Source organism: Schistocerca serialis, chromosome 11 (assembly GCF_023864345.2).
Source record: "Schistocerca serialis cubense isolate TAMUIC-IGC-003099 chromosome 11, iqSchSeri2.2, whole genome shotgun sequence".
Taxonomy (NCBI): Eukaryota; Metazoa; Arthropoda; class Insecta; order Orthoptera; family Acrididae; genus Schistocerca; species Schistocerca serialis.
This window is the reverse complement of record NC_064648.1, coordinates 158476441-158501920: the sequence shown is the minus strand read 5'-3', so window position 1 is coordinate 158501920 and position 25480 is coordinate 158476441. Positions and strand designations below refer to the sequence as shown.

Here is a 25480-nt window from a genome sequence, read left to right as displayed (position 1 = left end):
AACAATCAAAAATTTGATCCTCAAGTTTGAGATAACGGGTAGTGTTTTTGATGACAGTATTGGCAATGTCACTAGTCCAAAAGGGGTGAAAAGAAATGAAAACAGCGATAAGACGAGCACTGTGTTTCAAACAGGCCCCAGGAAATCGATCAAATGAGCTGCAACTGGGAGATACTGTGACAAATTGGTGTTGAAGACTTGCATTTCTTCCTGTGCAAAATTCAAACCCATATCAGGAGTGAGGTTGATTAACGTAGGTTCAGTCTAGGGGGATGGTGGGATGAAAGGATGTGTTGGAGTGCAAGTTCCCATCTCCGCAGTTCCAAGGGACTGGTGTCGGGTGGGAGAAGCCAAATGGCACATACGGTGTAGCAGGTTCCTAGGTCCCTGGAATTATGCTGGAGGGCATGCTCTGCTACTGGGTATTGGTCATCTCCTAGGCGGACAGTTCGTCTGTGCCCGTTCGTGTGCTCAGCCAGTTTAGTTGTCGTCATACCGAAGTAAAAGGCTGTGCAGTGCAGGCATGTCGGCTGATAAATGACATTTGTTGTTTCACATGTGTCCCTGCCTCGAATTGTGTGTGTTTTACCAGTAGCGGGGCTGGAGTAGGTGGTTGTGGGGGGATGCACGGGGCAGGTTTTGCAAACGGGGTCGGTTACAGGGGTAGGAACCGCTGGGTAGAGAAGGTGGTCTGGGAGACATTCTATCGAGACACAGTGGTAGCTGAAAGAGACAGAAATGAGTTTGTGAGTAAATAAGCAATCTTTGTGGAAGGAGTTTTCCCTTTCTTATTGTAATGTTCTGCCAAGCAGCAAGAGACAGTTCACTAGATTTCAATATAAAATGACAATATTTTGTTTGACTACCACATAATGTTATCAAAAAATCACCATTTCCACTTAATTTGCTGAGTTGTTATCAAAACAGAAATTTTCTGGTCTGCGACATTTATCCGTACGGCAAACCCGGTGGCAGCCTCTGTTCTAGTTACTATTTTTTTTTTTTCCTCTTGTTATCCTCTCCAGAATGCGGAGCGTGAGCACCTGCTGAGGAAAGCGGTGGCGAGGCACGACCGGCTGATGGCGGAGGCGCGCGACAACGCCGGCTGTGACCGCCACCTGTTCGGGCTGTACTGCGTGGCTGTGGAGTCCGGTTGGCCAGTGCCCGCGCTCTACTCCCACCCCGCGTACTCGCGCAGGTGAGTGTGTCCGCACGCGCAGTGGATTGTGGGTGAGGTGGAGTTGGTAGTTGTATTGTAGATGAATGACAGGGCATAAATAAAGGCTGTCTCATAAAGAAAGCAACTTTTGAAATGCTCACTATTTCTGCCGTAGTACGTTGGGAGTGCTGGACATTGCACAATTTCCACCTTTTTTCTTTGCCATTAGCAATGGAGTGTTTCACAATGGAATGGCATGTTTTCGTAGCCAAAATTTACTACTAATGTCTCGAATGTTGTGGACAGGCTGTTCATCTACATCTACATACATACTCCGCAATCCACCAAACGGTGCGTGGCGGAGGGTACCTCGTACCGCAACTAGCATCTTCTCTCCCTTTTCCACTCCCAAACAGAACGAGGGAAAAATGATTGCCTATATGCCTCTGTACGAGCCCTAATCTCTCTATCTTATCTTTCTGGTCTTTCCGCAAAATATAAGTTGGCGGCAGTAAAATTGTAGTGCAGTCAGCCTCAAATGCCGGTTCTCTGAATTTCCTCAGTAGCGATTCACGAAAAGAACGCCTCCTTTCCTCTAGAGACTCCCACCCGATTTCCTGAAGCATTTCTGTAACACTCGCGTGATGATCAAACCTACCAGTAACAAATTTAGCAGCCCGCCTCTGAATTGCTTCGATGTCCTCCCTCAATTCGACCTGATAGGGATCCCAAATGCTCGAGCAGTACTCAAGAATAGGTCGTATTAGTGTTTTATAAGCGGTCTCCTTTACAGATGAACCACATCTCCCAAAATTCTACCAATGAACCGAAGACGACTATCCGCCTTGCCCACAACTGCCTTTACATGCTTGACCCACTTCATATCGCTCTGCAACGTTACGCTCAAATATTTAATTGACGTGACTGTGTCGAGCGCTACACTACTAATGGAGTATTCAAACATTACGGGATTCTTTTTCCTCTTCATCTGCATTAACTTACATATATCTATATTTAGAGTTAGCTGCCATTGTTTACACCAATCACAAATTCTGTCCAAGTCATCTTGTATCCTCCTACAGTCACTCAACGACGACACCTTCCCGTACACCACAGCATCATCAGCAACAGCCGCACATTGCTATCCAAATGTCTCGAATGTTGTGGAGAGACTGTTTGTAAACTCTGCGGAATATTTGGTGAACATAGTGCACCCAATTAGTTGAATGTGGTTGCTAAGATTGAGAACACCAGTTCGATTTTGGAAATTAAAGTCTCAGGGCATCCTCGTATTAGTCCTGTGGAAAACATCACCATTGCGAATAGTAATGTTGATGTAAGTGAGGCAAAATCTATTCGGTTATGTTCACAACAATTGGATATTCCCAGAACCAACATATCCTGGAAGATGATCTGCACCTTTTGGACTATAAAATCCCACTGACATGGTAATTGAAGTCAAATGGTCACAAAAAAAGGCACCAAGCATTCACATGTGGCGTGCTAGCAAAACAAAGAATGACAATTCACTAAATAAAATAACATTCTGTGGTAAGGTGTACTTTCTTTTGAATGGCATAGCGAACAACCTAAAATGCAGGATTTGGGGCACAGAAGACTTTAGAGTAGTTATGGAGAAGCCATTGCACCAACAACAAGTGAATGTGTAGTGTAGCATTTGGGCTGGGGGCATAATTGGGCTGTCCTTTTCAAAAGTGGCATTAACAGTGGGCAGTGAATACTACTGCAATATGTTAAGACAGCTTTTATGGTCTGAACTGGATCATGGAAGTGCTGGTTGATTTCAACACCATGGTGCAACGTGTCACACATTGGACTTCTTACAGGAGAGGTTTCCCGGCCTGATGATTTCTTTGAATACCGATGTGAATTGGACACCCAGGTCTTGTGATTTGATACCGTGTGATTTGATTTTTTTTAGTGTGGATATTTAAAATTTCGAGTGAATGATAACAAATCGCTATCACTTACAGAGCTCAAAGCTGAGATTCAGTGTGTAATTTCAGAACTGGGGGTGCAAGTGTGCCAAAAAGTTGAAAAATTTCATCAAAAGAATGGGAGTGTACATGTAGAGTTGTGGAGCGCATTTGAGTGTTATCATAGCAGTGGGAAAAATGCTCCTATTGGAACACGAAAAAGGCAGATATGCACATGTTTAAAAGACTCAGCAAAGAAGGGTACCCCCTATGTCAATCTACCTTCGTTTTTCCACAAAAAGTTTGGCATGCAAACATATTCATTTTGTTAAAAACAACTCTCACGAGCTCCCTCCATTCTACCAGGTGGTACAGAAAAGAGAGAGAGAGAGAGAGAGAGAGAGAGAGAGAGAGAGAGAGAGAGAGAAACAGTGGAATAACATTGCCGTGGGTAGAGCTTGTCTAGTATGCATTTCTGCCACTAGGCATGTATAGCGCAACTCATTGCCACTTTAGGGACACCTGTGCTATCGACATGGCTCGTTCTGTCCATTCTGTGATTGGTTTTCCTAGCACTGTTTTGTTCACATTTCATTTTTTATGATTGCAAGTTTAAGTGAACAATGTGCATTTGTGAAATTTTGTTTTCTGCTCAGTAAAAATGCTGTTGAAACTGTTTTAATTTGAATTACCAGGATGACTCTATGGGAAAAACTCGATTGTACGAGTGGTCTGCTCGATTTAAAAATGGTGACATATTGATTGATGGCAAACCTCATTCTAGAAATCAATCAGCTGCCCAAATTGACGAAAATATTGAAGAAATGTAAGGGCTTATTCTCACAGACCTTCAACAGACAATTGATTGACTGTCAGAGAGTAGTGGGTTACCTCGGAGCTCGGTTCAGAGAATTTTAATGGAAGATTTGGGAATGAAAAGGGTTGCTGCCAAGTTTGTTCCTCGGGTTCTCACTAACAATCAAAAGGAATGTCTAGCTGAAACATGTTGTGCTTTGAAACAACAGCTTGAAACTGATCCAGATTTCCTGTCAAAAGTCATTCCTGGTGATGAGTCATTGTGCTATGTGTATGGCCCAGAAACAAAGCAACAGTCATGCCAATGGAAGACATCGTCGTCACACCGACCAAAAAAAATGTCTTCAAGTCAAATCGAACATCAAAACAGTGCTGATTTGCTTTTTTGATGCCAAAGGCGTAGTTCATTCACAGTTTGTTCCCCAAGTCACACCATCAATCAAACCTTTCATTTGGAAGTTTTAAGAAGTTTGTGCAACAGTGTTTATCAAAAATGATTCCATTTGTGGCAGACAGGAGACTGATTCTTCCACCACAGCAACCCACCTGCACACACAGCCATCTCTGTTCGACAGTTTTTGGCTAACAATCTACATCTACATCTACATCCATACTCCGCAAGCCACCTGACTGTATGTGGCGGAGGGTACTTTGAGTACCTCTATTGGTTCTCCCTTCTATTCCAGTATCTTATTGTTTGTGGAAAGAAAGATTGTCGGTATGCCTCTGTGTGGGCTCTAATCTCTCTGATTTTATCCTCATGGTTTCTTCGCGAGATATACGTAGGAGGGAGCAATATACTGCTTGACTCCTCGGTGAAGGTATGTTCTGTAAACTTCAACAAAAGCTTCAACAACAGCTTCACTTCTGCCAGTATCTCGTCTCCTACCTTCCAAACTTTACCGGGCGTGAGTCGTGCTTCGGTAGCTCAGATGGTAGAGCGCTTGCCCACGAAAGGCAAAGGTCCCGAGTTCGAGTCTCGGTCGGGCACACAGTTTTAATCTGCCAGGAAGTTTCATATCAGCACACACTCCGCTGCAGAGTGAAAATCTCATTCTGGAAACATCCCCCAGGCTGTGGCTAAGCCATGTCTCCGCAATATCCTTTCTTTCAGGAGTGCTAGTTCTGCAAGGTTCGCAGGAGAGCTTCTGTAAAGTTTGGAAGGTAGGAGACGAGATACTGGCAGAAGTGAAGCTGTGAGACCGGGCGTGAGTCGTGCTTCGGTAGCTCAGATGGTAGTGCGCTTGCCGGCGAAAGGCAAAGGTCCCGAGTTCGAGTCTCGGTCGGGCACACAGTTTTAATCTGCCAGGAAGTTTCAAGTACAAATATGTTTGCATGGCAAAATTTTTAAAGGTGCTGAGCAAGGTAGAATGAGGCGGCTGGTACCCCACTTTTCAGTCAGTCTTCTAAACAGCAGTATACTTGCCTTTTTTGTGCTCTGATAGGAGCATTTTTGCATTGGTTCCTTTCTTTTCCCTACCACAGCAGGGCATATCACTCATATGAAAGGAACTTTCAGTCAGTAACATTTTCATAGTTCACATATGTGAAATTGAAGTACAGTAGAGTCTAGATAGTTTGAGGTGAACGGGACCGGAACCAGCTCGAACTATCGAAAACTCGGACTATCGAAATTTAAATGGGAAAAAGAAGTATTATGATATTGTACGTAATACAGGTCAAAATATGAACTTTATTAAAATAAAAGTATTTACACGTGCATTTGCACTGGCAGAATAACAATAATTATTTATGTAGACAAGTAATAGTGAAGTGTCTTTTGTTTGGCGGAGCTGCAACGTTTCCTCGCGGCAATGTCACGCCACCGTCTCAGGAGCAGTAGGTCAGTTGGTGTCGCCTCAGGCTGTTTGTTGTTCCACGTAGCATACGGCGGCCTCGAGAGCAGCGTAGCCACCGGTGTGACTCATCATCGGTGCAGCCACTGCCTCGTCACACTGCCATGGAATGGTAACCGTGTCAATTCTAGAAGAGTCTGTCACTTCCAACTGTCCGTCCGCATTTAACCACTCGCCTACTTCCACCTCCTCTGCCTCTTCACACCCTGCCAATCTTCTGATTAAATTACACAATGGTTGATCGTCCTCATCTGCTGAATCTTCAGTTTCTGTGTCTGGTATACTTTCCTGTAGAATTTTCCTCCATGACTTAGAAATTGTGTCTGACTTTATTTTGCTCCAAAATTTGCTAATCCAGTACACGACGTTCTTCAAAGTCACTTTCTTCAAAGCTCCTACAATGCTTTCGTTGTCTTCGGAATGCCGGATTGACTATAGCAATCGCCATCGATACTTTTTTTAGACATTCCAGAACGCCCTGATCGATGGGCTGAATGAGACAGGTAACATTTGGAGGGAAAAACAAGGCGCGGATACCGTCGCACTGCAGTTCTCCTGCACTTGGATGTGAGGACGCATTATCCATGAGCAAAATTGCTTTTGATGGCAGTCCACTTCCTTTTAAAAAATTCTTGCAGTAAGGTACAAATGAGTTAAAAAAAAACAGTTCTTGAAGATTTCCTGATTCATCCAGGCATTATTCTGATGTGTGTAGACAACCGGAAGAGCTGAGATGGATACATTCTTGAATGTACATTCTTGGCAGACTTCCCAATCACAACTAGTTTTAGTTTGTGGTTTCCAGTTGCATGTGAAGCTGCCATAACTGTGAGCCGCTCTTTGCTTTCTTTGCGCCCAGGAGCACTTTTTTTCTTTACAAGAAGCAAGTGTTCTCGCTGGCAACATTTTAAAATTTATCCCAGTTTCGTCACAGTTATATATTTGTTCATTAGACAAATTTTCGTCAGTTATGATTTTTTTAAACTCGACAATAAATTCTGAAACGGGCTGAGCGTCATCAGAGAGATTTTCTCCACATTCGTCTAGTTGACGCACTCCATACCTCTTCTTCCACTTGTCGAGCCAGCCCACACTAGCGGCGAAATTGTCATCCCCTTCGTGCAGCTGGTTTCTGAAAATCAAAGCTTTTTCTTGCAAGATTGGGCCAGAAATTGGAGCACCCTTCTGTCTCTGTTGGGTAAACCATATGAACAATGCCTCACTTGTTATTTTGAAGTCTGACTTCTTTATACTTCTTCGACTGAGAGATTTGTGTGAACATTTCTGTGAAGAAAACTGTTCCAATTTAAGTCAGTTTCTTTGCCAGTCATCAACAGTAACTTCACCGACACCATATTCGAGAGCAAGTTTTTTTATTGTTTCTCCTTTGTTGAGTCGTCTTAGTGCTTCTATATTTAGATGCAAAGGCACAAATTTCCTCTTGTTAGTCACAGCACTCATCTTTGCAAAGTGTACAACGGAACACACAGTCAACAAACAAAACGATACACAACACTGTACAGTACAGGTATGTACTGCAAACTACAGCAGCGTATGAACTCCCCAGTTTTGATCGGTAGCAGCCGGCAGCAGTCAGGGTATTTCGTGCCATACTGACAACAGATGTTCGTGCAACAGGGCAGCGAGCTAATTTTCGGTGTTGATTGCATTGTGGTCTGATTTGTCATTGAGCTGTACTCTCCCTATCTATCTTTTGCAATGATGTTTTCATTATTTATCATGTCAGTAAAAAAAAAGGAAAGTAGATCATTGCAACCTTTTTTTTTTCTTAAAAAGAGGCTCGGATTATTGGAAACTCAAACTATCGAGACCCTACTGTAAGGCAAATCCAATTCACAATTCAGAGTGGAATTTACACGCACAAAAAATTTGTATGTGTTTCAGTATTACAATGATGTGTTCCCAGAACCTTCCCGATTATAACAGACACACTTTACAGAATATTTTTCTGCACTATATCACTTTATAAATTACATTTTCACCTCGTACTACATTTGATGAGAACAAGTAAAGTAACTTTGAATATCTGTATCTCGGCAATGGATAAAGTTATCAAGAAAATTTTCAAGGTTGTTCAAGATTAGACTCTTAGGAATATAATATAAAAATTACACCTGTTTGCTGTCTGTAACCATCTTGGAATTTGTGACTCTATTTTGGTATGAAAAAATGTTAAAAATCTGTTTTGGTCTTTTCTAAGGAACTGCCCCTTATGGCCCACCATTATCACATCTAATACAAAAAGAACCAACTAATGTGCTCCATTTGCCTATGCAGGATGAAGTGTGTAATACTCATACTTTGACCCTATGATGTAGGATAGTGACACTAAGACAATCCTTGTGTTGTGTATACAAATGGCCTCAAGTCGAAGGGCTGTCTGAAACACTTGACCCTATCATCAATAGAACACAAGGTACGAACCCCGGAAGAATTCTGCTTTTATGCACGGCATTTGAGAACACGTTAGGTAATGCGTGATGTCACATGCATGCTGATTTCATAATACTCACAGATAGCATACGTGGCTGTAATATGTAAATTACTTAATTTCATCAAGAAATTTGTACATTATCATGCACTCAAAAGTTGTTGTGTTTATGGATATCCTCTACAGTCAAAAAGCTCTGACATTACTGCACTGATAGGGTTTGAAGTGTGCCAGCTGACACCTGTTTTTTTTAGACTAAATTATTGCTTCTTTGCTTGCTTGATGATGTGGAACTGAGTACACAATTTTTGTAAGTCTTTAGCCCATCTGTAATCTAGATATGATCGGAAACACGTGTGACAGCAAATAAATTGTGTTTGGCATTCAGTAGTTGCCACTAGTAAGTGAGGGTTCAGATGCTATCCTTTTATTGTTCCTATTTGATGTCCAACGCATCTTCACTTTACCTTGACCTAGATGCAAATTCTTGCTCCACTTTCCCACAGCAATACCTTCCTTCATTATGTCACAAATGCAACTCGACTTTTCTTCATGTCCCAGATGCAATTCTCGCTGTCTGTCCTAACCCGTAATGTCTGGGATGCTCTTTTCCCTTTGATTAGAACTTCCACTGCTCTCCACCTAGCCATTATAGTAATTTGTGATGCCACACACTGTCAATTACTGAAATTTATGTCTCAAAACAATAGGCAGATTTAGATTAAAAGGCGTCATTAGATGTGTGTACATGTACCAAACATATCAATATGAAACATGATGTAGTTAGCTAAATTCTCATTACTTGCATGTTAAGTTTAATATTTAAGTTTCCACAGGTGGGATCAGTGACCTTAATTTTTACAAAAACGATCCTATAAATACATGTAATGCCTGATTCTGTATTTACTCTCCATTGCATTTCATTTGGTGCTAGAACAATTTTATCATCTTGCACAGTTTGCTGCTTTATCAGTAAGTTAACACAAACATGACTGAACATATGCACAAGTATAGGGAAAGTAAAGGATGGGTAATACAGGTAAAATGGCTCGCAAACTGCGTACTCTGACATCTTGTTGTTGTTTTGTTGTTTGTCGTTGTGGTCTTCAGTCCAAAGACTGGTTACATGCAGCTATCTGTACTTCTCTACCCTGTGCAAGCCTCCTAATCCCTGAATGACTACTGCAACCTACATCCTTTTAAATCTGATACCGTATTTACTCGAATCTAAGCCGCACCTGAAAAATGAGACTCGAAATCAAGGGAAAAAAATTTTCCCGAATCTAAGCCGCATCTGAAATTTGAGACTCGAAATTCAAGGGTAGAGAATAGTTTTAGGCCGCACCTCTAAGTCGAAACAAAGTTGGTCCATTGTAATATTAGACACAATTTAGGTTGAATCAATGACGATACAGCTACAGTAGTGTGGTCCGAGTCATAAGTTTAGCAGTTAAGCTTTACCAGGTAGCCATTGCCATGCGTCAGGCGCTCTGTCCATATTTATACAGGTAGTGGTACCCTTCCTTTTTCACGTGCTTTATCAGGTTTGAATTGATTGCTTATTTTTCTTTGATCTGATAACTGCCGTTCTCTTTGTTATAGGTGTTCACGTCACTCTGAAGTGAAAACGCATTACTGTACTGTGTCATGCATTGTTTGCCGCATTCTGATTATGAGTGTCTTCGGCCTGTCGCCGCTCGCGGCATGGTTTATAGCTTGCTTTTGTGCGTGCTACAGCAGCTTGAAAAAGAGAGAGAAAGAGAGAGAGAGAGACTGCTATTTGTTGTTACTTATACTGCTGCTTTCTTTGATAATGACCAACAAGAACCAAATAATAGACTGCGTATGATAGAAGATGTTCTGAACGAGAGTTTAGCGAAAATTTTTCTCCATTTGAAAATCTTTGCACACGCCTCTTTAGTACATAACATACTGCACAGAAATTAGAGTCATCTTAGATTTAAAAATCTAGTCAATTGCCATGCTTTATTTCTGACTGTATCACTTTTAGGCATAAGAATCATACGAATATAAACATGACATGATATGTACATTCTTCCACGTTTGCTGTTGTCTCATCTAGGTTCGTCGTTTATTAGGCAGACAGGATTTAAATGAGATAGCAGCAAACACGAAAGAATACATGGCAAAATGTTTATATTCGTATTATTATTATGGCGAAGAGAAGACTGCATGTAATTCACAATTCATAAAAGTTCCTATTAGAAACCATCTCTTCTCACAGGTAGGAAAAAATTCAGAACGTAGAGTTGGCCATATTGACAAACATCCCGAACAGTCTTGCCAGTCTGATTTTCGTATTACATTGAAATGCTGCTACATTCGAAGATGAACAATACGGAATTTGTATTTACTTCGTTGGATAATGTATGAAAATGCAGTGGTCGAAACTCGGGGTGGAGAAAAAAGCTCGTCTTCCACCTTTATTTTAATTTATTTACTGGCGCAGAGGTTTTGGCGCCAGTATTTATCTTTGTGCCTGCAAAGTATGCCTGTGTAGCGCTACATATATGTGACGCCAGAAGTTAGTTGTGGCGGCACCTAACAACATTTTTCAGAACTTCCGCTTACTTTGCACTCGATTCTAAGCCGCAGGCGGTTTTTTGGACTTCAAAAATTGGAAAAAAGTGCGGCTTAGGCTCGAGTAAATACAGTAACCCCGTGATGTCTCATAATGTGTTCTATCAACCAATCCTTTCTTTTGATCAGGTTGTGCTACAAATTTCTTTTTTCCTTCGTTCTGTTCAGTACCTCCTCACTAGTTACATGATCCACCCATCTAATCTTCAGCATTCCCCTGTACCACCAAATGTCAAAAGCTGCTTCTTGTCTCAACTGCTTATCATCCATGTTTTAATTTCCGTACAAGGCTACACTGCAGACAAATCACTTTAGGAAAGAATATTTAACTATTAAAATGATATTACGTGTTAACAAATTTGTCTTTGTCAGAAATGCTTTCCTTGCTATAGCCAGTCTGCATTACATATCCTGTGTACCTCAGCTGTCATCAGTTATTTTGCTGACAAAACAGCAAAAATCATGTACTACTTTAAATGTATCATTTCTTAATCTAATTTTCTCAGCATCACTTGATTTAATTTGACTGCGTTCCAATACCCTTGTTTTACTTTTGTTGATGTTCATCTTATATTCTCATTTTGAAGACACTGTACTTTCTATTCAGCTATTCTTCCAAATCCTTTGTCATCTCTGTCTCACTCCCTCCTCGACCACTGCTTCCCTTTCATGTCCTTCGACTCTTATAACTGGTTTTTGTACAAGTTGAAGATAATCTTTCACTCCCTGTATTTTATTCCTGCTGGCTTCAGAATTTCAAAGAGTGTAGTCCAGCCCACACTCTCTAAAGCTTTCTCTGATTTCTACAAATGCTGTAAATTTAGGTTTGCCTTTCCTTAACGTATTTTCAGGGATAATTCATAGGGTCAGATTTGCACTGCATGTACCTACATTTTTCGAGAACTTGGACAGATTTTCCCCAATATCAAGCGCTACCAGCTTTTTATACTCTTGTGTGAATAATTCGTGCAGTATTTTGCAACCACAATTGGAATTATTACATTGTTCCTAAAGTTTGACGGTATTTTTCCTGTCTCATATACCTCACACACCAGGTGGAACGGTTTTGTCACAGCTTGCTCTCCCACGGATTTAAAAAACTCAAAGAGTGTGTCATCTATTCCATATGCCTGTATTGTAATGGGACATTTCTGTGCTCTGTAAAATTCTTGTCTTAGTATCATATCCCCTGCGTCATCCTCATCTACTTCTATAATATTGTCCTTGAATTTGTTTACCATATAAAAATCCTCTATTTTTTCCTTCAACCGTAGAGCTATTCTTTCTTTTCTTACAACTGGCTTGCCATTTGAACTCTTAATATTCATTCAGCAATTTCAGTTTTTCTCCAGAGGCTGTAATTTTTGTGTAAGAGGCATCTATTTTTCCGCAAGTTACACATGCTGTTATAGCTTTGCATTTTCTGTCTAGCCATTCCTGTGTAGCCATTTTGCAGATTAAGTCAATCTCTTTGTTCAGACATCTATATTCCCTTTTACTTGCTTCATTTGCTGTATTTCTATATTTCATCCTTTTGTCACTGAAATTTAATATCTCCTGTGTTATCCAGGGTTTTATACTGGGCCTTGTTTTTTTTTACCTACTAGATCCTCTGCTCTCTTCACTATTTTATCTCTCAAAGCTACCCATAAGTTTTCTGTTGTATTCCCTGTCTCAGTCAAACATTGCCTGATGTTCTCTCTGAAACTCTCAATAACCTGTGATTTCTTTAATTTATCAGAATCCCATCTCCATAATTTCTTTCCTTTTTAAAATTTCTTTAGTTCTGAATTACAGGCTATAGCCAATAAATTATGGTTAGAGTTAACAACTGCCCCTGGAAATTAGGTTTTCAAATCTCTGTCTTTCCATTATATAATCAATCTGAAACCTTCAGTGTCCGACCCCCCCCCCCCCCCCCCCCCCGCCTCTCAAAATGAAGTTTAGGGTTTAACATCCTGTCAACACTGAGGTCCTAGCAGTAGGGATGGGGAACAAAATGAGCTGTGCCCTTTGAAAGGAACCATCAAGGTTTAGGCAAATCACTTAAGGGGCTCCGGAACGCCCTATACTTGCAATGTTAAAATCACGCTTATAAATTACATCTTTCCTCACAAAGTATTTGAGGTAGGAAGTTGAACTTTTTACAGATTATTTATTGGAATATGGGCTACAACTTAACACAGGGATTTTACAAAATTTTAGTTCAGTTATTAAAGATGATTTTTTTTCAATTGTAATGAAAATTCACAACATTTTTTTGCAATTTTTTATTTATATATTCAAAAATATACAGTTTTTTTAAAAAAGGCTGTGTTAAATTATGCGGAAGGTACTGTGTAACATTTACTGAAAGTTTGAAACAAATATGTTTGGAAGATCCTTAGAAAACATGTAATTAGTATGAGAAAATAAAAGTTTTGGGAATCGAGCGACAAAGATTGGATTAACTTTTTAGTGCATTCCAGGTCCTTAGGATGGATTATCTTCATCCTCTGCAAACTCCTCCTCCAGCTTCCTCTTGTTCCTCCTCCTGTTTACTCTTGCTTGTATTTCTAGACTCTTTACAGCCCTGTCTGCAGCCCAAAGGCGTTCCTTGTCTAAAGCAAGCATCGCTCATACCATGTTAGAACCTACCTTCATTCCCATATTTCTAAATACCTTACACCTTACAATGTTGCCATCATTGAAAGTCGCAACAGCATCATACACGCCAAAGTGACGTGTTTCTATTCCAACAAATACAGTCTTGGGGATTCTCGACCATATAACACTATTGTGTTCCAGACCAACTTCACTATAATGAATACATCTTACACAGTTTGAAAAAATTCCTTTGAGAACCGACGTATCAAATATTTCATTTACATCCGATTCGCCCATAAAACATTCATAGTTTTCACTCATTGAACCAAGCTTCTTCTTTGAAGTATTTTCTTTCCCACTTTGACTGCTATGGGCAGGTGTACTTGAGAGGTTAGGTTCACTCACTTGGTTATCGTCTTTATTGTTTACAGTAATAACACATACCTTTGGCTTTCCAACATTTCTCTTTTCTTAAAAGCCTTCAGAGGATTTCTAATAACTTTACTTTTACTCATTATTATACTTCAACAAAACAGAGACTCAAGAAACAGAATTAATTATGAATATTTTCGAGATAACGACAGAGTAAATAAACATTAAACAATCGACAATCACACCAGCGATATATATTGAACCATCACAGGTTAGCCACAACACATACTTTATCTCACATCACTAAAATGTACCTGATGAACACGGACGTTAATAATAACACAATTTGACAGCAGTTTAACAGCGCCACAGTGGGTCACGCCCACATAGAACACATTTCAAAAAAAAATTTAAAAATAGTTGTAGTCTTCGGAATCGAATAAATTGTATATCTATTAAAAGGTAATAGTCTGCAGAATCAGAAAACGCAAAAAAGTAAAAATTGAACTTTTCATGATTTTTTAGCCTTTCCGGAGCCCCGTAAGACCTAAAATCTGGATCGCTATACGCAGATCTGAAGCGTCGTCCTCCCGAATGCGAGACCAGCATGCCAAACACTGTGCCATCTCCCTTTGTTCGTGTGTCCAGCTGTCTTGCATGTGTACTACCTTCTGTCATGATTCTTAAACTACTTATTAGTGATGATTAAATTATGCTCTCTGCAAAATTCTAACTGCCAGCTTCCTCTTTCACTCCTTTCTCCAGATCCATTGTCACCTAGTATTTTTCCTTCTCTTCCTCGTCTTCCTCCTACTACCGAAATCCGTTCTCCCATCACAGTTAACTTCCCTCTCCATTAACTATTTGAATATTTTCTTTTAACTTATAATATAATTCTTCAATCTCTTTGTCATCTGCAGAGATAGTTCGCATATGAACTCGTACTACTGTGGTGGGAGTTGTCTTCGTACCTATCTTGACTACGATGATGCATTTTCTATGCAGCTTACCTGAATTCCTATTTTCTTATTCTGTAACATCTAATCCTGCATTGCACCTATTTGGTTTTGTACCTATAGCCCCTGTACTCCCTTGACCAGAAGTCCTGTTCATTCTGCCACCAAACTTCAATACTCTCCACTATATTTAACTTCAACATACCAGCTTCCCTTTCAAAATCCTTTAACCTAGGTACTCAATAAGGGATCTAACATTCCACACTCTGACCTGTAAAATGACAGTTTTATTTTTCCTGAAGACAACATCCCTCCTAGTCGTGCCTGCCCTGCGAGCTGAATGGGGAACTGTTTTACCTCCAGAATATTTTCCCCAAAGAGAATGCCATCATCATTTAAGTATACAGTAGAACTGCATGCGCTCGAGAAAAATCACGGCTATAGTTTCCCCACATTTTCAGCCACATGCGGTACCAGCACATCGAGGCCACATTGGTTGATGTTCGAAGGCCGGATCAGTCAATTGTCCACACTTTTGCCCCTGCAACAACTAGAAAGGCTACTGCTGCCCAGGAACTGTGGATTATTCTGGCCTCTCTACAGATTATGCCTCCTCCCCTCTGGCCCCCACTTCTTGATGGTTGCTCTGAAGTTACGGCTATCTGTATCGTTGGGACACGCAGGCTACCCTATCTCAGCCAGGTCCGTGGTTCGTGGGCATGTTATTATTTTGTTTGCTGATGTACAAGTAATTGCTGTTACTATGTAACTGATTGGGCTTGTTAACTCTGATCGCTAAATAATACCCACAATTTCATTCTGTCAGTTCATAGTAATACATTTCAGAGAAATAAAAGGAATAATGTTAGATATTTATTGTTACAAAAGTGATTTACAAAATTACGTTTCAAATTTCAGTACAGTTAATACAAGTATTCCAATGAAATACCTGGTGCTAGAAATCCAAAATAATCCTTTTACTTGCAGAAAGTCTATAGTATGACAGGAATATATAGAATGGCTCAAAACACATGTGGATGTGAGAGAACCACATGGATGTAAATTTGTTTCAATAAGAGGTGAATGAACAGAATGATGATATGTGGGACAGGACAATGACAGAATGAACTGACCTGTTGTTGTTGTTGTCTTCAGTCCTAAGACTGGTTTGATGCAGCTCTCCATGCTACTCTATCCTGTGCAAGCTTCTTAATCTCCCAGTACGTACTGCAACATACATCCTTCTGAATCTGCTTAGTGTATTCATCTCTCGGTCTCCCTCTACGATTTTTACCCTCCACGCTGCCCTCCAGTACTAACTTGGTGATCCCTTGATGCCTCAGAACATGTCCTACCAACTGATCCCTACTTCTAGTCAAGTTGTGCCACAAACTCCTCTTCTCCCCAATTCTATTCAATACCTCCTCATTATTTATGTGATCTACCCATCTAATCTTCAGCATTCTTCTGTAGCACCACATTTCGAAAGCTTCTATTCTCTTCTTGTCCAAACTATTTATCGTCCACGTTTCACTTCCATTCTTGGCTACACTCCATACAAATACTTTCAGAAACGACTTCCTGACACTTAAATCTATACTCGATGTTAACAAATTTCTCCTCTTCAGAAATGCTTTCCTGGCCATTGCCAGTCTACATTTTATATCCTCTCTACTTCGACCATCATCAGTTATTTTGCTCCCCAAATAGCAAAACTCCTTTACTACTTTAAGCGTCTCATTTCCTAATCTAATTCCCACGGTATCACCCGGTTCAATTCGACTACATTCCATTATCCTAGTTTCGCTTTTGTTGATGTTCATCTTATATCCTCCTTTCAAAACACTGTCCATTCCGTTCAACAGCTCTTCCAAGTCCTTTGCTGCTCTGACAGAATTACAATGTCAGAACTGACCTATAGTGTAAAATGAAAATTGCATTACCGAAATAAACGAAAACCTATAAAGAACTGATCGCTACCCCAGACACCCGTAAAACTGTGGTCGATTTCCGAACCGTGACACGAAATACGCTTTTCTCGGGTCAGCCACCGGAACACGCTGTGTAAATTCCAGATTAGTGCGCCGAGCTAACCTTTCACCGTCGATAGGTGTCTGCCTCGGGAATCCAAAATGGTGCTCTTGACAGACCCGTTTGTAGTACAGTTATGTGAACTCGAGTGAATTGATACCTTCTCTGTTTGGCACAGCGGCGGCAACGGGAACTTCGTGCTGTCGACGAGCCTAGTGGGCTACACGCCGGTCAGCGGGGGCGTCGCGCCCATGTGCCTCGACGGCTACGGCTGCTTCTACAGCGTCACGGCAGGCAGGTGAGCAGAGGAGCGACACGGTGTCTCTTGTGGGCTGCTGCGGCTGCAACCGCACTCGCACTGGTGGCTGCAGAGTGATTTCGTACCTGTGGCTGAACCTATTCGTAGTTCCCTTAATGTGTTACACACTGCCAATTACAAGGTCTGTTCAAAAAATTCTGGAATATTTGTGACTTCGCATCTACATCTACATCCATACTCCGCAAGCCACCTGACGGTGTGTGGCGGAGGGTACCTTGATTGATGCCGTGTTCCTGGACTTCGGGAAGGCATTTGATACGGTTCCGCACTTACGTTTAGTGAAAAAAATACGAGCTTACGGAATATCGGACCAGGTTTGTGATTGGATTCAGGATTTCCTAGAAGAAAGAACACAACATGTCATTCTTAACGGTTCAAAATCTGCAGATGTAGAGGTAATTTCGGGAGTACCGCAAGGAAGCGTGATAGGACCCTTATCGTTTACAATATACATAAATGACTTAGTTGACAACATCGGTAGCTCCGTGAGGCTATTTGCAGATGACACGGTTGTCTACAAGAAAGTAGCAACATCAGAAGACTCGTACGTACTCCAGGAAGACCTGCAGAGGATTAATGCATGGTGCGACAGCTGGCAGCTTTCCCTAAACGTAGATAAATGTAATATAATGCGCATACGTAGGGGCAGAAATCCATTCCAGTACGATTATGCCATAGGTGGTAAATCATTGGAAGCGGTAACGACCGTAAAATACTTAGGAGTTACTATCCGGAGCGATCTGAAGTGGAATGATCACATAAAACAAATAGTGGGAAAAGCAGGCGCCAGGTTGAGATTCGTAGGAAGAATTCTAAAACAATGTGACTCATCGACGAAAGAAGTAGCTTACAAAACGCTTGTTCGTCCGATTCTTGAGTATTGCTCATCAGTATGGGACCCTTACCAGGTTGGATTAATAGAAGAGATAGACATGATCCAGCGAAAAGCAGCGCGATTCGTCATGGGGACATTTAGTCAGCGCGAGAGCGTTACGGAGATGCTGAACAAGCTCCAGTGGCGGACACTTCAAGAAAGGCGTTACGCAATACGGAGAGGTTTATTATCGAAATTACGAGAGAGCACATTCCGGGAAGAGATGGGCAACATATTACTACCGCCCACATATATCTCGCGTAATGATCACAACGAAAAGATCCGAGAAATTAGAGCAAATACGGAGACTTACAAGCAGTCGTTCTTCCCACGCACAATTCGTGAATGGAACAGGGAAGGGGGGATCAGATAGTGGTACAATAAGTACCCTCCGCCACACACCGTAAGGTGGCTCGCGGAGTGTAGATGTAGATGTAGATGTAGATGTAGATGTAGATTACCTCAATCGGTTCCCCCTTCTATTCCAGTCTCGTATTGTTCGCGGAAAGGAAGATTGTCGGTATGCCTCTGTGTGGGCTCTAATCTCTCCGACTTTATCCTCATGGTCTCTTCGCGAGATATACGTAGGAGGAAGCAATATACTGCTCGACTCCTCGGTGAAGGTATGTTCTCGAAACTTCAACAAAAGCCCGTAATGAGCTACTCAGCATCTCTCTTGCAGAGTCTTCCACTGGAGTTTATCTATCATCTCCGTGACGCTTTCACGATTACTAAATGATCCTGTAACGAAGCGCGCTGCTCTCCGTTGGATCTTCTCCATCTCTTCTATCAACCCTATCGGGTACGGATCCCACACCGGTGAGCAGTATTCAAGCAGTGGGTGAACAAGTGTACTGTAACCTACTTCCTTTGTTTTCGGATTGCATTTCCTTAGGATTCTTCCAATGAATCTCAGTCTGGCATCTGCTTTACTGATGATCAACTTTATATGATCATTCCATTTTAAATCACCTCTAATGCCTACTCCCAGATAATTTATGGAATTAACTGCTTCCAGTTTCTGACCTGCTATATTGTAGCTAAATGATAAGGGATCTTTCTTTCTATGTATTCGCAGCACATTTCACTTGTCTACATTGAGATTCAATTGCTATTCTCTGCACCATGTGTCAATTCGTTGCAGATCCTCCTGCATTTCAGTACAATTTTCCATTGTTACAACCTCTGTATCTACTAGAGCATCATCCGCAAAAAGGCTCAGTGAACTTCTGATGTTATCCACAAAGTCATTTATGTATATTGTCAATAGCAACGGTCCTACGACACTCCCCTGCGGCACACCTGAAATCACTCTTACTTCGGAAGACTCCTCTCCATTGAGAATGACATGCTGAGTTCTGTTATCTAGGAACTCTTCAATCCAATCACACAATTGGTCTGATAGTCCATATGCTCTTACTTTGTTCATTAAACGACTGTGGGGAACTGTATCGAACGCCTTGCGGAAGTCAAGAAACACGGCATCTACCTGGAACCCGTGTGTATGGCCCTCTGAGTCTCATGGAGCATTGATTGTGTGTTGGAGCAAAATTCAGTTGGCATCCCTATACACGCCTGTGTTAAATGTGTAACTGACGGAAGTTTAATTGTTGTATGTCTGTTAGTTATTGTCTAGTGCTGCATTAAATAGAAGGGTGTGTCACACAGTTTTGCAGATTTTAAGTTGACAAGAATCTACATTAAATTTTGCGTGAAACTCGAGAAAACCTGTACAGAGACACACCAAATTGCATAGGAAGCCTTTAGTGATGAGTGCTTAAGCTGTGTTGAAATTCTTCACACGGTTGCAAAATTGCCAGTCGGAAGTTAAAGATGACTCTTGTCGAGGAACCCTTTCGACGTCCATCTACGGTGCTCGTGCGACAAATGTCAACAAAACTGTGCACGCTAATTGAAGACCGACCGTCTGCTGAAGTATATAATATTTCAGTTGGATCGTTTCATGAAATCCCGACACACCACCGTGTTGCCACCAAGTTCGACCACAGCTTACCGGTCGAGACCAGAAAGACCTTCGCTTTGCAGTCTGTCCAGAGCTTTTGGATCGCACAAATGAAAACGAAATGTTCTTTAAAAGAATCACATCTGGTGATGAGATGTGGGTCCACAAGTATGATGTTGACACTGAGGTTCAGTTTTCACAGTGGGTCGAGAAAGGTTCTCTGAGACCAAAAAAAGAGCTACAGGTCAGGTCAAATGTCAAAGCCGTGCTGATAGTTTTCACTGACTTTCAAGGATAAGTTCATCATGAATTCATGCCACAGGGAGAAACTGTTAATTCATGGTACTTTTGGGATATGTTGTGATGCCTGCAAGAAAATATGAGTATGAAGTAGCCTGAAATTTGGTGAGACAATTTATGGTTCTTGAAGTATGCTAATGCAACCACACATTCATTCCTTTTGGTGCACAACTATTCCACAAAAAAAATCAAACGACTGTGGTGCCTCATCGTCCATACTCTCAAGTCTTGGTCACTGCAGACTTTTTTTTATTTCCAAAGTTGGAAACCTCATTGAAAGTATGAGGATTTTCTACAGTTGGCAAGATTCTCTCTAGATAGATGGAAAAGGGCACAGGTCATCCCAGTTTTCAAGAAGGGACGTCGAACAGATGTGCAGAACTATAGACCTATATCTCTAACGTCGATCAGTTGTACAATTTTGGAACACGTATTATGTTCGAATATAATAACTTTTATGGAGACTAGAAATCTACTCTGTAGGAATCAGCATGGGTTTCGAAAAAGATGATGGTGTGAAACCCACCTCGCACTATTCGTCCACGAGACTCGGAGGGCCATAGGCATGGATTCCAAGGTAGATGCCGTGTTCCTCGACTTCCGCAAGGCGTCTGACACAGTTCCCCACAGTCTTCAATGAACAAAGTAAGAGCATATGGACTATCAGACCAATTGTGTGATTGGATTGAAGAGTTCCTGGATAACAGAACGCAGCATGTCATTCTCAATGGAGAGAAGTCTTCCGAAGAAAGAGTGATTTCAGGTGTGCCGCATGGGAGTGTCATAGGACCGTTGCTATTCACAATATACATAAATGACCTTGTGGATGACATCGGAAGGTCACTGAGGCTTTTTGCGGATGATGCTGTGGTATATCGAGAGGCTGTAATGATGGAAAATTGTACTGAAATGCAGGAGGATCTGCAGCGAATTGATGCATGGTGCAGGGAATGGCAATTGAATCTCAATGTAGACAAGTGTAATGTGCTGCGAATACATAGAAAGAAATCCCTTATCATTTAGCTACATTATAGCAGGTCAGCAACTGGAAGCAGTTAATTCCATAAATTATCTGGGAGTAGGCATATTCCATGTGTAAGTGTATCAGGGAATGTGTATGGGTCTGCAATGTAACTGTTAAATAATTTAGTTAGATGTGAATGTGTTGAGGTGAACTTCCTTATCCAGAAATTTGCTATTTTATCTTTTCCAGGGGCTTTCCAATTGTGCGTAGAATTAATTGCTCAGGTGACTTCATGTTGCAAAATGATCACTTCAGGCATTTGTGGTATCATCTTGTATGTGCCTGTTTCTGCTTGTATCCACCGTGCATGCCTGTTATGTTGTACCAGGTTTGACCATATGTTGCTCCAGAAGTGTTCCATGTCTGTTATGTTTGGTTGGTTGTCTATTTGAATATGTGTGTTATCTATTGTCTGATAAAATTTCTTTTGGTTTGTGTTGAATGTTTGGTTTTGTTTCCTTCTATCTTCACTTTTTTTTAGTATCTTCTAAGTCGTTTGGCCAATGCTTGTAATTTCTGATTCTTTTCACCTAATTGCTCTATCGCTTCTTGTTGTGAGATTTTACCTAACCTTTTTTGTTTTTTGTCTGATATTTCATTTCTTATAAATTGTGTTAGCTGTCCGATGTCTTTTCTCAGTTTTTCTATTTTGATCTGTAGCCTTTGTTCCCATGCTGGTTTCGTGGGTTTCTTCTGTGTGTTGGTTTGTTCTGATCTCTGCTTAGCATGTATATTTAGTGTAGTGAGTGCTCCTTTATAAACCAGTAGTTGTAACTCTTCCATAGTTGTATTTTCATTTATTTTGTTGTGTATGATTGTGTTGATGGTTGTTATTGTTGTTTCGGCTTGTGGATTATTTGGTGGTCTATGCAAGAATGGTCTAATGTCTGTATTTGTGTCTTTGTATTCTATATATGTTAGCTGAAATTTTTCTTCTACATCTAACGTGTGTCACTTCATGTTCTGTTTGTGCTTGTTCTGGTGGCTGTCTTAAGATTTCGTTTTCCTCTGAGTGTTTAATTGATGCATGTTGTTCTTTGTTTGTTTGTTCTGGGATGTTTGAGTCCATTACTGTATTTTCTTTTTCTTCTGATTGCACATTATTTTGTTCCAGTATTTGTTGTACTTGTTGTTTGATGTTTTCTAATTCTGACTGGGGCATCCTGTTATTTTTGATTATTATGCGGATCTGATCAGCTTGTCGTTGTTCTGTTAAAAATTTTAATTCAGGGTATCTGGTAATAAATTTTGTGTATACTTGTGATCTGTATCCAGTTGTGTTGGTTCCTAAGTTTGTTGCTTGGTAATAACAGAACTTGAGGTGTTGGTTAACTTCATCTGACCATCTCATCCTCTGTCGTTGTTTTCCTTCTAGAGTGGTTGTAGGAAGCATATCCTGCAAAACACCTCTATTTGGATTTAAATCATTTTCCATGTGGCTAGCAGTGTCGTTACCATTGTGGATGGGCATAGGGTTCAAGCGTCGTTCCCGACCATGACAGCGCTTGTCCGAGGCTTCTTTAGTTCTGTCCTGAAGCAACTAATCACACTATTAGTGATATGTTCTTTTCGTCACCTTTTACGAGTGGCAGAACATACCGAAGGCCTATTCTTTTTCCGGGCCTCCATGGGGTTTATTATTATTACTATTATTATTGTTATTATTATTGCTAGTACCCCATTCCTTATCTTAAAAGATAGGTTAAAGAAAGGCAGACTTACATTTATAGCATTTATAAACTTAGAGAAAGCTTTTGACAATGTTGACTAGAATACTGTCTTTGAAATTCTAAAGATAGGGCTAAAATACACAGAGCTAGAGGCTATTTACATCTTGTAAAGAAATCAGACAGCAGTTACAAGAGTCGAGGTGCGTGAAAGGGAAGCAGTGTTTGAGAAGAGGGTGAGACACAATTGCAGTCGATCCCCGATGTTCTTCGGTCTGTACTTTGATCGAGAAGTAAAGAAACAAAAGAAGAATTTGGAGAAGGGATTGAAGTTCAGGAAGAAGAAATAAAAACATTCAGGTTTGCCAATGACATAATTCTGTCACCGACAGCAAAGGACTTGGGAGAGCAGTTGAATAGTATAGACACTGTGTTGAAAGGAGCATATAAGATGAACATCACCAGAAGGAAGATAAGGATAATGGAATGTAGACAAATTAAATCGGGTGATGCTAAGGGAATTAGATTAGGAAATAAAGACACTTAAAGCCGGCCGGGGTGGCCAAGCGGTTCTTGGCGCTACAGTCTGGAACCGCGTGACCGCTACGGTCGCAGGTTCGAATCCTGCCTCCGGCATGGATGTGTGTGATGTCCTTAGGTTAGTTAGGTTTAAGTAGTTCTAAGTTCTAGGGGACTGATGACCTCAGATGTTTACTCCCATAGTGCTCAGAGCCATTTGATTTTTAAGACGCTTAAAGTAGTAGATACTTTTTGCTATTTGGGCAGCTAAATAACTGATGATGGCCAAAGTAGAGATGATACAAAATGTAGACTAGCGATGGCAAAATTTGTTAACATCAAATATAGATTTAAGTTTTAGGAAATCTTTCCTGAAGGTATTTGTCTGAATTGTAGTTGTGTATGGAAGTGAAAGATTTATCATAAACAGTTTAGACAAGAAGAGAATAGAAGCTTTTTAAATCCAATGCTACAGAACAATGCTGAAGGTTAGATAGGTAGATCACGAAACTGATGAGGAAGTAATAAATGAAAAGCACCAGTTTGCTTTTGTTCTACAATATTACTTTTATTGTTAACCGGTTTTCGGCTTGCAAGGCCGTCTTCAGACATTTACTGAGTATTATCACCAAAGAAGTTAAAATGTTTGCAAACAGCATTGGAAGAGAAGTAACACATCTAGACTGAAGTAGAAGCAGACATAGCAACTAGGTTGGCTGAACATGAACGCAGCTGGAGGTTGCAGAATTTCGACTCTGCATTTGCTGTGCATGTACTGAGTGAGGGTCACAACTACCAGCCAGTGTCCCGTGTACTTCACTTAGCAAACAAAGGCAACTCAGCCTACTGGAAGCCCTGGAAATTAACAAACATCTTACTCACAGTCCAGATCTCATCCCAAATGACCAGAGACAGCTCAACACTTCCTCTCTCCTAAACTTCATATAATCATCTCTGTTGTTTATTACTTCCCACACTGTCTCTTCCTACGTATTCTGGCCATAATAACGGCCTTTTTACGCCTGGGCATTGAGTCAAACAGAGCTTGGATGGCATGTACAGGTACAGCTGCCCATGCAGCTTCAACACGATACCGCAGTTCATCAAGAGTAGTGACTGGCGTATTGTGACGAGTCAGTTGCTCAGCCACCAATGACCAGACTTTTCAATTGGTGAGAAATCTGGAGAATGTGCTGGCCAGGGCAGCAGTCGAACATTTTCTGTATCCAGAAAGGCCCGTACAGGACCTGCAACATGCGGTCGTGCATTATCCTACTGAAATGTAGGGTTTCGCAGTGATCGAATAAAGGGTAGAGCCACGGGTCGTAACACATCTGAAGTGTAACGTCCACTGTTCAAAGTTACATCAATGCAAACAAGAGGTGACCGAGACGTGTAACCAATGGCACCCCATACCATCACACCAGGTGATACGGCAGTATTGCGATGATGAATACACGCTTCCAATGTGCGTTCACTGCGATGTCACCAAACACAGATGCGACCATCATGATGCTGTAAACAGAACCTGGATTCATCCGAAAAAATGACGTTTTGTCATTCGTGCACCCAGGTTCATTGTTGAGTACACCATCGCAGGTGCTCATGTCTGTGATGCAGTGTCAAGGGTAACCGCAGCCACGATCTCTGAGCTGATAGTCCGTGCTGCTGCAAACGTCATTGAATTGTTCGTGCAGATGGTTGTTGTCTTGCAAACGACCCCATCTGTTGACTCAGGGTTTGAGACATGGCTGCACGATCCATTACAGCTATGCGGGTAACATGCCTTTCATCTCGACTGCTAGTGGTACAAAGCCATCGGGATCCAGCACGGCATTCCGTATTACGATCCTGAACCCACTGATTCCATATTCTGCTAACAGTCATCGGATCTCAACCAACGCGAGCATCAATGTCGTGATACGATAATCCACTATCGTGATAGGCTACAATCCGACCTGTATCAAAGTCGGAAACGTGATGGTACACATTTATCCTCCTTACACGAGGCATCACAACAACGTTTCACCAGGCAACGCCAGTCAGTT

At 41.1% G+C, this 25480-nt stretch overlaps 2 protein-coding genes across 4 annotated transcripts in view; one reads left to right on the top strand and one right to left on the bottom strand.

The window, feature by feature from the left end:
• The window catches only part of LOC126426799 (uncharacterized), a 388288-nt gene that overhangs the window by 329593 nt on the left and 33215 nt on the right, over positions 1-25480 (bottom strand). The gene's annotated exons all lie outside the window — the stretch shown is intronic.
• LOC126426797 (peroxisomal carnitine O-octanoyltransferase) overlaps positions 1-25480 on the top strand; it is a 243936-nt gene that overhangs the window by 198000 nt on the left and 20456 nt on the right. For all 3 annotated transcript variants that reach the window (XM_050088798.1, XM_050088796.1, XM_050088797.1), the window contains exons 11-12: positions 1026-1198; positions 16945-17064. In XM_050088798.1, coding sequence (XP_049944755.1) covers positions 1026-1198; positions 16945-17064 — 293 coding nt within the window. The remainder of the gene's footprint in view (positions 1-1025; positions 1199-16944; positions 17065-25480) is intronic.